This window comes from Gastrolobium bilobum, unplaced genomic scaffold, assembly GCF_033153095.1.
Source record: "Gastrolobium bilobum isolate Gb01-03AN ecotype WA unplaced genomic scaffold, APGP_CSIRO_Gbil_v1 utg7354, whole genome shotgun sequence".
Classification (NCBI taxonomy): Eukaryota; Viridiplantae; Streptophyta; class Magnoliopsida; order Fabales; family Fabaceae; genus Gastrolobium; species Gastrolobium bilobum.
In genome coordinates, this window is record NW_026897788.1 from 75,480 (window position 1) to 88,332 (window position 12,853).

Genomic DNA, 12,853 nt, shown 5'->3' on the forward strand with positions numbered 1-12,853 from the left:
TTGTTATATGTATTAAATATAAATTATATTATATATATTAAAAATATTATTTAATATCAAAACGTGTCCCAACGTGTCGAAATATGACATTTTTTAGAATTAACGTGTCAGCGTGTCATGTTGTGTCCAATGTCAGTGTCGGTGCCTCATAGAGAAAAACTATTCCAAGGTATTCATTATCATTTTCTTTAAATATAGGAAAAAAAGTGTGTCATTTTAAATGACACATCTTATATCCTTTCACTCTGATAAAGATGTGGGACCCACACCCTTAAAACTTTTCTCATTCATTCTCTCTTCTATGATTTATCTATTTCTTTCACTTAAAATAATATAACTTTGGTCTTTGTGTTCTTCAAAATGATACACACTTTTCCTTTTAATATATCATCAAGAACCAAAAGTTTGTAAATCATATCTCCTATTTCTTATATTATATTTTGTAATTATGTAATCTGATTTTTATGATTTAGGCTTTTATTTTAATTGTTAAATTGTAAAGTTAATCTAATAGTATAGTATTCATTTAAAATGAACTTATTTCTTAAAGTGGATAAATAAAAATGTTTAATTTTGGTCAATGTTAAATATATCGTAATTTTAATTTACTAAAATTAAAGTTATATATATTCTTATTTATTTGAAATTAATTTATTCCTAAATAATATTTTCAGTAAATTTATTAATTTGACGAGAAACAAGATACCGTTATTTTTTTATTTCAGATAAAAAGATACCATTATTATTTAAATAAAAGTGTAAAAAATTAATCAAAATTACATGACAATCATTGACTAAAGTATTATGAATATAGATACCAAACAAAAAAAGTATTATGAATATATGTACTAAAAAAAAGTATTATGAATAGAAACAAGGAGAATATTTATGTTTTTAATGTAGAAAATATTCTTCGGCCTTATTCATATAAGAGTAACCATTAAAATTAAAGAGATAAAAAATATTAGTGGAATATAATGAGACGTATAATATAATAAAATCCATTCACTTTCATACGAGCCTGATAGATTTTTTTTTAAAACACCAACATTAAACTCATATATCAAAAGGAAAATATATTTTTATATTATAGGATAGTGTTTTTCTCTCCAATATATATCAATTTTTATGTTAATTTTTTTTATCATTTTATAAGTGAGTGAATCTTGCATATAATTATCTCTATAATAGGAAAAATCGCATGATATTAATAAAGCTTATTACAAATATAAAATAAACTCTTGTTGATCTTTCAAAATAACGTTTTAAGAAAAAAAAAATTAATACACCTTATCGTTTTATTTCGCTTTTTCCCCTTCGGTCAAAGACACAATGTGAATAATACAAGTCGATCTCTTCAATTCGGAAAAGACAAAAGAAAGAAAAGGACATTTCTCATTTAAAAAATTCTAAATGGCGAAAGGCATGAGGGACGAGTCTCAAGGGGCAGTGTTATATATACACACACATAATCATCAATGCAACAGCAAATAGTCACGCCTTCCTCTCTTTCTCTTAACTTGTTTAATTCCTTTCATCCCTTTGTTTGAGTTGAAACTTCGAAAAAACACATCACAGAAAAATGGAAGAGACTAAATCCAGGTTCAAGAGGATTTGTGTGTATTGTGGGAGCAGTTCAGGGAACAAAGCTAGTTACCAAGAAGCTGCTGTAGAACTAGGAAAGGAGCTGGTAATTTTCGAAGTTCTAATTTAACTTTGTTTCTTCTTCTTATTATTATTTTTCTTACGGTTTCTATTTTTATGCGTTATAAGTTTTTTTTTTTTTTTTTTTCGTTTATGTTAATCTTTTCTAAACATGGCTAGAATCCAAATCTTAGAATTCTGGGTTCCCTCGCATGTTTGTTTTTCTTCTTTTCTATTAGCTATTATCTTAACTAGGTATGTTCAAAGAACTTGTTTTTCTGTTTCGCCAATTTCTCATTCTTGTTATATATTTATTTATTTTTTAACTTTTTCTATATTGTTCATTCTGATTTATCACACTGAAATTCCAGCTTTTTACTTCGTTTTCTTCCTTTTTCTTCTTTTGAAGTGGGTGATTGTTGTTTCTTCCACTTCTTTTTTTCTTTTTCTTTTTCTTTTTCTTTTTTTGTTGTATTTTCACCGAATAAATAATCTATTGATTTTCAAAGCTAGGTTTATGATTGTTGAGGAATGAGAAGGTTTAGGTTATGAGTTTGGCATGAAAGAGAGAGATTGCTAGCTGGAATTTGCCTGTCAGTTGAGCAGCATTCTTGCATGATCTCTGTTTTGCTTATATTATGCTAATTTTTTAATAACATTCGAAAATAATTTTTCTCAAGAGTTCGAAAAAAAAGAAAAAAGAAAAAAAGAAACAAGTGCTTTGTGCTCTTTTCTAGGTAAATGAACGTGCAATCTTGGTATCATTACACCACGAAGCGTGCTCTTAGCCTTTGGTGTTCCCTACAAGCTTTCCATGACCAAAACCTCCATGATTTTTTCCCTATGACCAAACGTTGTCATTGACCACTCCACTATTTCAAATATATATAATAAATTTTTTTGTTATGGCTTTGTCGTAGTAGTTAGTTTGGTGTGTTTCAATGATTAGTGTGGTGACACGCGTCTATTTGGTTTGGTTTTCGATGTGTTTTGAAGGTTGAGAAAAGGATTGATCTTGTCTATGGAGGTGGCAGCGTGGGGTTAATGGGTCTTGTTTCTCAGGCAGTTCATGATGGTGGGCGTCATGTTCTAGGGTTTGTTCTCTCTCTCTTATTTTTTATGTCTATGTATGTTTGATGATAGACCAATTCAATCATTTTGTTGATTGCCAAGGAGTGGGTTAATATCCTTCTATGTTTGCGTAGTGACCCATAAATGTTTCTGTTTCCTAAGAAATGAGTTCAATATAGAACATCATAGGAACAAATGCAGGCAACGTGGGACATTTAATTTTCCCCTTCATCAAAGTTTACAAATGTAGTATGAAAGGAAGCATTTTGGATATAAATAAATGGGTTTGAAATTTGGGATGTTATAAGGGATAAAATTATATCCTATCCACATATAATAATGTGGGGCCATCTTAGGAAAAATAGAGTAAGAGAAAAACTAGTCCCACACATTTTTAGGTATATATGAAATAATTTTATTTTCTAGAATGTGAGAAACTTTAAACCATATATAAAATGTAATTCTTTTTTGTGAAATGTGGTTAATCTGGCTTTATGTTCCATTGCGGAGATTTAAAAGGATAAATAAAAAATAAAAGATAGTAATGTGTAAATGTGTAACCTTTGCTGATGGTTAGAAGCTTTTTGAGGAGCTTTGCTTTATTGGACAAAGGTTAATGCCTTTTGGCTCTTTTAACAGAAAGGGACGGTTGAAAGTTTTTTGCGCAGAAATTGGAGCCACCGTTGCCTTATACTTTTCTTTATCCCTTAACATGCACTTTGAAGATATTCTTAACTCTTTTTACATTGTTCTTCCACATTAGTTTATAGTTGTTTTTTTTATCTTAAGTGGGAGATGAAATTGATGTGGTTTCTTTTGTGTATTATTCAATTGATATCATTATCTTTTAAAAATTATTTCGTCTTTTAACCTTTGACTGATGATGTACATCATGGGCTTTGTTTGTGCAGTGTTATCCCAAGAAGTCTCATGCCAAGAGAGGTAAATCAGTGTCCCTTTCGATTATGCTGTCTTTTAGGTAGTAATGACATAAACAATTTTGTTAGACTCAAAATACTATTGGTATTGACTCACAATATATATTAATATCAACACAAACAACACATTTATCCCAACGTCATTATATATATTAATATGAATGCTGTGAATGCAGATAACTGGTGATCCTATTGGGGAAGTGAGAACCGTATCTGATATGCACCAAAGGAAAGCTGAGATGGCTCGTCAAGCTGATGCCTTTATTGCTCTTCCTGGTATGGATTTTAACTACATTGACACAAATACACAGCAGAAAGAATTGGCATAGTCATGTGAAGTAGGATTTATTGGTACTCATGTCTTGTTATTTTCAATTTTTAAACATTAGGTGGATATGGAACCCTTGAAGAATTGCTTGAAATCATTACATGGGCTCAGCTTGGGATCCACAGCAAACCGGTAAGAACCGTTACTCATTTTTAATCTGTGGATTACAGACGAATTATGTGACATAATTTTTCTTTATTATTTTATATTAGGGAGGTACTAATGACTTTAATTACAAGTTTCGTTGACCTTAATTATTGTCATACAACTATAGCCGTAATAACATATAATATGTAACCTAGAGTGATGCCTGAAAGGTGGGAATGGAATAATAAAGTTTTGTAAAAGAAATTGTTGCTTTTGAAATTTAACAAACTAAGCTTCACTTGCCTTTTGTGATCTCTCTATAATCAATTTTCTGCTATGTAATTATAAAATATTAAGAAGTCAAATTCAATTTATTAATGTTCGCCTTTTTAATTATTCAGACAGCACTTGCCTTAAGCAACTTTGCTTCCACATGATACATGATATACGTGTTCATTCCTTGTCTCCATATTTTGATACCATTGTTCTACGTATAATCAATTGTCATGTTACATTTCTTTTCTTTCTTTTTTTTGCTTAGTTAAATGTTTTATGAACTTGGGACAACATCGGGAAGGTTCTATTAACAACACCGATACATGTGGGATATTTGATTCACTGATTCACATGTGAAGATAGTCTCGGATTTTGTTAAGATAATCGTTGGCACGTTACATTATTTGATGTTTCTCCGTGTGAATTGGAGAAAGATATGCTATAATCAACTTTATTATAAAATAATTAAGGAACAACACAAAACAAATAAAGTTGTTGGTCAATGGAAAACTACTAGAAAAGGTAAACATATATAGCTATTATTAATATAACATAATGTTTGGTTATCAATTATCTTGTGGTGTAGGTGGGCCTGTTGAATGTAGATGGATTTTACAATTCCTTGTTGTCTTTCATTGACAAGGCCGTTGATGAAGGCTTTATCTCCCCAAAGGCTCGACGCATTATCGTGTCAGCACCCACAGCCAAGCAATTGGTGAGGGAGCTAGAGGTGTGTGAACATTGCTCGTCACTTTTTAATTATGAAAATAAACAATGCTTTGTGGTTCATAATTCAGGAAGATGATTCACTTCATTTGAACAAATCATATTTAATGTATAGATTTTAATAGTAAATACATGTTGTTAAATCAAGTGGGCCATTATGGTTGATTGTGCTTGCTGAGCTAATAATCATTTAATGTAATGTGAAGCAGGAACATGTACCTGAGCAAGATGAAGTTGTATCCAAGTTGGTGTGGGAAGACAGACTAAATTACGTGCCTGGATCAAAAGTTGCCATGTGATGTAATACTTAAGTGGGCGATTGATGAATCATGGTTTTTGGGTCTTTATCTTTTTGTTCTATTATAAATGTATTTCGGGTACATAATAGTTATATATGGGCATAGGAACCGTAGAAAGTCAATACAATGATGCCCTTTTTTGTTTTTATAACTTATGTCGATGCCCCTAGTATACAGAAAAAACGAGGGTAGTTTAAAAATATGGAAAATCTTCAATGAAAGTCATGTTACCATTGCCTTTGCAACGAGATATGAATCATATTCAGAGCAATCTTTTTTCTTTCTCTCAAAATTTCTTAATTTTAATTTTTTTTTAAACATCAACGTAATTTTGGATTTCGTTTGTAATGCTTCAATCGAACCACGAATATTCTGGGTTTCATTTATCATTTAAGAAAGATGGAAATAGTTTGTAACAAGTAACAACAATAATACAACAATAATAAGCTTGTCGACCATGCCACATCATTAATATCATTTTCCTTAAGAAGCAGTAATTTAATAGTTGTTATAATTTCTTTAAATTATTTTATTATAATCATTCATCATTGTTAATTAAGTTGGTTGTGGTCTTCATTTGTGAGGAGAATTTTAGTTTTGCGTGTCAATAGGCAAATTATATGTAAGAGAACTGTACCACCGAAAATATTATAAATAAGATAACTGTGATGTAACACATTACATGTGAGGCACATGATCTGTAGTAAATTGGCAATTACCTACTAAATGCATTTTGATTTAATTAAACAAATCAGATCAAATCTAATCCAATCTAATTGGAAAATTCCTAGTCACCGACCATCATACACAATGAGGTTAACTAATTTCATTGTTCTAAAGTCCTCATTCAATAAGAAACTAAAGAATTCCCAACTACTACCAGTAGGTCTTTATCTGGTTTGGCTGTTAGCGATAAGTATAACTGATTCAATATTCTTCTGCACCAGCTATGACAAGTATAATCAAATAGAGAAATATATAACAAAGGCTTCTGTGAAATATTTATTCTTATCTATCTTTTAAATACCATCCAACAAATTTGGAATGATAAGGATATCTGAGTTACTTTATTTTTATGAAAGCTGTGTAAAACAATATCCAACTTTAAAAAGATATACATAAGATCAACTACTATATATGAGCATACTTATATTGCAGTTTCATGATACAATATTCGAGCGCCATTTAGTATTGGTACTTGAAAAAAAAAATGAGGCTATAATATCTATCTCGCGAAGTATCTGTCTAACCATCTTATTTTTCATTACAAAAATTCCAAACTGGACTTCATGGAATCTGCTGACTGCATTACTAGGGGCGTTTGGTAGCTGGTATTTTTCAGAATTTCCGTGGTATTTTTTAGGATTTTCGGGAAATTAAATTTTTCTAAATTTTTAATTTTCGGATATTATCGTAAACTAAATGTTTTCATCATATTTCTAAAAATTGAAATTCCGGAATAAAAAAAAAAAAATTCCTCTATCAAACATCCGAGGCAAATGGTGGGGATAACGATAGTTTATCTTATAACATCACATGAACTGGGATTTTGTCCTATGTATGAAATTTATATAGAGCAAGTGGCATGTTATTATGTTTGGGGACTTTGAACAATGACAAGGCAGCGCATAAAATTTTGTTGTATCTGATAAAGATAGCACAGATATACAGAGATTCCCTTTTGTGATTTATTAATTTCTTTTTAATGTTTTCTCATACTCTAAAATATACCAAACAATTCCTTTTAGCTAGGGAATTTCGTGGCTGAAGACCAACTAAAAGCACTAAGCCAAAAACAGAGTGGCACACTGTGCAGAGTACATCAAATGTTCTGTAGACTATCATCCAACTGTTTATTTTCTTCTATATCAACCTAAAAATTCTACTGAAAGCAAAGCAGAAAGGGAACGAGTTCTATAAATTGTGATGCTTTTTAGAACACTAACACTTGCTAGTTGTTAAGTAAGACACAGTTTAGTGCTATAATTAACTAAATTTGGTGTTTTTTTAACACTCGTGTGCATCCGAAAAATTACCTTATTATGGTCTCAAGCGCTAAAAGACTTCTCCACAGTTATTCTTAATGCGATACTTACACAATTACCCGTTTGGATCAAAGTCCAGTAACAGTAGCATAAGTTATACTTGCTAAAACATCAAAATTATTAAGAATAAAATCTACAATTATCCCTTCACAATGTTTCAAAGCTCCGGCTATACTCCCACTTAATTAAACCTAATGTCACCTAAAAACATTGGTTTTATTATCACAATTTGTTCTCGTTATTACACATAGATAGACTTCAGTCAAACCTTGCCAAAAAATCAAATTAAAGAAAGAAAAAAGGATAATAAATAAACATCCATCATTCACATTATCCTTATTATAGAAATCCATGTGAAATTAATCTCTTATCATTGTCGTATAGTTTGCCAGGTGGCCTACATCCAAGCCTTTACAATACCACTCACTACACCACTTTGGTATCACCATGGAATTTCATGATGACTTACCCGTGCATATATATATATATATATATATATATATATATATATATATATATATATAGGAATAGGATCAACTTACATCGGTATAAGAATAAAAAATCTTACACCAAATTTTAACCGTTGATTTTCGTGCATCTAACGGTTGAGATTTATTAGAAATTAAAAATTAATTAACGAGTGAGACCTAATAAATCTTAACCGTTAGATGCAGAAAATCAATGGTTAGAATTTGGTATAAGACTTATTATTCTTACACTGGTGTAAGATCATATATAAATCGTATCCAACAAAACATGTTTCTAATCAATCGATGGTAGTTCAGTTAGAGTTAGGAAACTAAGTAGGTGGGGTGAAAACATGTGTTTCATCCTTTTTAGTACTATTTTTAAGAGGAGTTTAAAGTTTTAATCTCAAAACTTGTCCCAAATTGAACTAATTGCGAAATGATGAACCGATGTAATATTAAAAAAAAAAAAAAACAAGTTTCTGTTCTACCATTATTCTTCAAAATACCCTACTTTTACATTACTATCAAAACAAAGAGCTTCCAAATCATATTTTTAGCAAGATTCCCAATTATGGTCCACCTCTAGTTTTATGATATCCTCCACCTCACTTAAACCTGCAAAACAACAGCCCATGAATGGGTGAAATTTTTAATCCCAACAAGTCACAACGAACCCCATTACTGCCCCCAAACCTTCGGATATTACCAATTAAATGTATCCTTATAGTTCACTTCATTATTCCTGCATATAATTATATAGATGGCACATGCAACATAATAAAATTTCTGATTCATACAAAAGGCAATCACAATATACATCAAATCTCACACCATAAGCTAAAAAAAATTCAAATATCCATAGTGCCAAAGTATCTTTCCCATGGATTCAATCCAAGGTAGACGTCCCTACATGAATTTACCTCAATAACTCAATGTTGGGCCGAGAAGTCTTAAGAGAGGCACTTTTCAACTCGGCACTAGCTGGGGTCCTCCCTAGCTGTCGAGGAACTATACGTATTAGATCCTGTGATGGGTGAACCATCTGTAGAGACTAGTAAGTAGTAATCATAGCTAGATCCTCAAGGGTGATAATAACCTTTTTTGAGGCATATGAAATGTATGAGTCTCATGTCTTCACCGCTCAATTAGAGCTGTGATCAAAGAATCGTCAACCTGAAAACAAAAATATACTAATGATCAAAATTCTTAAATATTTTAATAAAAATAAATTTCAAAACTAATGATATATAATTCATGACACACCTCCATACGGCCTTCCGAGTTGCTCCAAGAAAACCAGTTCGGCTTAAGTGTAGTAGAATAGCATCTAGGACCTCATTGTACCTTGCTAATCTTCCACTTTTGACAGTTAAGCTCCTATAATCCAAAGTCTCTTTCCACGCAACCTTTAAATAGTGTCTAGATTGCATGCTCATTATCAATTGATCGTGGGGACCGGGATGAAGATGCCTCTCAAATGAATCATTACTTTCCATCGCTAATGAAAAAAAAATCAGTATTTATTTATAAATTAATTATCACTATTTATTAATTACAACGGTAAAGAATCAATTCAATTCAAAAGCTTAAGCTTTTGAATGAGGTTACATTAATGGTTTTATATATTTCAACATGCCCCCTCACACGAGACACGAGGCTCTGATACCATGTAAAGAACCAATTCAACTCAAAAGCTTAAGCTTTTGGGTGAGACTACGTTAATGATTTTATATATTTCAACAACAACAATTAAAAAGTACTAATCACTAATTACTAACCACTAAATACTAAATAAAAACCCTAAACAAAATTAATCACCCATACCTGTGTTTTAAAATAATAATTCAATATTTAATTAAAATTTAATCATCATTATTCATTAATTACAACAATTAATAAGTATTAATCAATATTAAAAATTATAAATTACACTACAATATAAAGATTATATAGTTAAATTTTCTAATCACTAATTATGAATTACAAGCTATTACATATTTTAATGAATAACTATTAATCATAAATTAATTACTAATTCCTTATTATTCACTAATTACTCACTAATCTCCAATCACGAATTACTATAAAAAAACTAATGATTGAATGCAAAATAAGTAGTTAATAACTACTTTCTAAATTAAACCTAACTAGATAATTTAACATTGAAAAAATAAATAAAATTAGGAAGGACTATTAACCTCAAGTTGGAGTGAAAATAAATAGAATTTAGGAATGAGAGTGGAAGTTAGGAGTGGGAGTGGTAAAATGAGGGGAGTTGGGGATTTGAGTTATCCATAGGAAGAGAAAGGGATACATGATCCAAATTGCGCCATGTGACACGACCTGGGAGATCTTGTCGATTCCCGACTCACGCGGATTACAAAAATAAAAAATTTATTGAATGTCAGGACCCCTTGCAAGTTGCAACATTCATTAAGAAAAAAAATAAAAAAATAAAAAAATAAAAATTTTTGTGGGGAATAGTCTGTGAAACTCAACACCCCCATTGGAAAATATTTCGCGACGTACCAAACTTGGAAAATGGACATTGAAATATCTCAATGAGATCAAACATCCCTCATCTAAGGCAGGTCTCAAGTGCCCCATTCTAATTGTTGGGCTTTCTCCTTCAATGCTAAGCCTAAGTTTATTGAAGGGTTTTCTAAAAAATTCTAAACTTAGATCTCACCTCCTCTATATATTCATTAGTTGTGGGTTAAGGCTAGGTCAGAGATTAAGAAAGAGATTAAAAATTTGAGAGAAAATTGTTTGAGCAAAGCTTTATGTTTTGTATTTGAGAGATCTCTAGAGAGAGTTTGAGTGAAATATCTATAGGGAGGTTTGATTATCACCATTGTTGGAAATGTTGAGTTAACCACCACATCGGTGATTCTGATTATTTGTAACTATTATTTTCATAGTGAATTTTTGATCTGGACTAGGTCCCGTGGCTTTTTACTTCTTCGTTGGAGAAGATTTTCCCACGTTAAAACTGCTCTCCTTCTCTCTCCTTCTCTCTCTCTCCCGTTTTTCGTTTTGATTTTCCGCTGCGCTGCCCGACCTGATGAAGTTCAGGCCGAGGTATTGCCGAGATTCAAGATCCAGGATCTGACTGACTTCCACAAAGGCCCTTGAGCCTATATGAGGGAACCGAGTTCCTAACACAAATAACTATATACATATGCCATCAAAATTAAGAATTTCTCTTCCACAACAATTGTATAATATACACTCATAGTCAACCTTCGATACCACAATACCATAACTTCGGCCACATTGGACCAAGAAGGAATCCTTAGGCGAGAAACCAATTTTAAAGTCACAAGTCTTGCATTTCACCTTGACAATTTAACAAATAACTTGTCCACACTATTTCTCTCTATAAATTTTCAATCCTCTAAGAAAAATAAGCATGCAAGGACGAAACCAAAATAAACAGTCTTTCTCCCTTTACATGCAAAAATAGAGAAACTATGGTCTCTCCTCTATATGGTGCAGCCAAAAGAAAATTGGAACAAAAGAAGATTCTTGATCTTACCTGGTTCGAAGAACACCCAAATCCCTAACCAATTTTTTTTAACTCCGCCAAAGAGGTTGCTCCAAGTTGTTCGGGCGTGTTCCTTCATTTAATGCTTGGTGGCTAAGCATACACTATATTTGTGGGTGCATGACTCAATGTCTTAACAACCACCTCAATGAATGTTACCCACCTCCTTATTGAGGTAGATTTTAGAAGAAAGTGTAAGGTTCTCTTCACCATTATAAATCATATGAAACCTATTGTAATAAGTGGAGGTATTTTTAAGAGTTTAAAATCCTCTAAATAGAAGTTTGAGTGTCGGGCCTCTTTGAAAAAAAAACCATTGTTGGTGATGTTTGTGCCCTTAGTGTAATTAGAGAGGTTTGAATCCTTTGTAATCCTACTACTCATAGAGGAAGATTTTTCTAGACTTGATGTCGTAATTTTTACTTCTTTGTATAAGAGAAGGTTTTCCATGTTAAAATTTGTTGTGTTTTTCTTTCCATATTCATTTTTGCATTTTTCTTGTTTTCTACATTTTGGCCTAGGTGACTTCAGGGCGACCTCGAAGTGTCGAGCTGCGAGCTCGACGCACCGACCTAAAAGTTACTTAGCGTTGATTGAGGGACCAGGTCACAACACAAGTATCAGATCGTTTCAATTTTGTTTTTCCCCCACTTCCAAGCCCTTCAGGACAAGATGTCTTGACCAACTGCAATGAGAATGAGGATACTGAGAGGAGAGGAAAATAAATGAGGTTTGGTTGGTTTCCTTCAATGATTAGAGGTGATGGCTTGAATGGAAAAAGAAAAAATAATTGGAATTCATATTTTTTTGAGTATAACTTAGGGTATCTGTAGAATTGAATATCCACACAGATGCAAGAGACAACCACACAAGTGTATCTATAAAAAAACTATCAAAGGCTATTTATAAGCTATAAAACTAACCAACATAACCCCACACATAACACCCTCATTACTTTATAACTGACTCATTAATATTCTAACTGACATAACTGACTCATTAATATTCTAACTGACACAAGAAACTAAATAACCAAAACTGCTAAAAAACGGACATTTAAAATTTATCCCAACAAAACTCCCCCATAAATTTTAAATTCTTCTTTCTTTCTTCGCATTGTTTCTGCTTTTCTTCAACTTTCTGATCGCGCCTGTTTTCTTCAATCTTGATCACTTACAAAAAACATCTACCACCTTCCAACTTAATTAACTCAAAGAAAATATCTCCCCTGCAATTATTTTTCTGAACATATTTTATTTTTGTCCGGCGGCTTCTTCAATTTGATATTTTCAGTTTCATTCTGAACATATTTTATTTTATCCGGTGGCTTCTTCAATTTGATATTTTCAGTTTCATTAGCAGAACTTTCCTTGTTTCCATTCGCTGCATCTTCTTCACCTGCAAGTTTCTCGTCACCCAAAT

At 31.7% G+C, this 12,853-nt stretch overlaps 1 protein-coding gene across 1 annotated transcript; it reads left to right on the forward strand.

Annotated features, from left to right (window-relative positions):
• The first annotated feature begins 1,582 nt into the window (after positions 1–1,582).
• LOC133310329 (cytokinin riboside 5'-monophosphate phosphoribohydrolase LOG7) lies at positions 1,583–5,369 on the forward strand. The gene is made up of 7 exons (XM_061511243.1): positions 1,583–1,690; positions 2,641–2,738; positions 3,627–3,657; positions 3,830–3,929; positions 4,043–4,113; positions 4,931–5,074; positions 5,280–5,369. The coding sequence occupies exons 1-7, from the start codon at positions 1,583–1,585 to the stop codon at positions 5,367–5,369; spliced, it is 642 nt and encodes a 213-aa protein (XP_061367227.1).
• Positions 5,370–12,853: the final 7,484 nt, after the last annotated feature.

Coding starts and splice junctions, on each gene's coding strand:
- LOC133310329 (XM_061511243.1), top strand. CDS start 1,583: ATGGAAGAGACTAAATCCAGGTTCAAGAGGATTTGTGTGTATTGTGGG. Junction 3,930..4,042: donor TGCCTTTATTGCTCTTCCTG/GTATGGATTTTA, acceptor TTTAAACATTAG/GTGGATATGGAACCCTTGAA. Junction 5,075..5,279: donor AATTGGTGAGGGAGCTAGAG/GTGTGTGAACAT, acceptor AATGTGAAGCAG/GAACATGTACCTGAGCAAGA.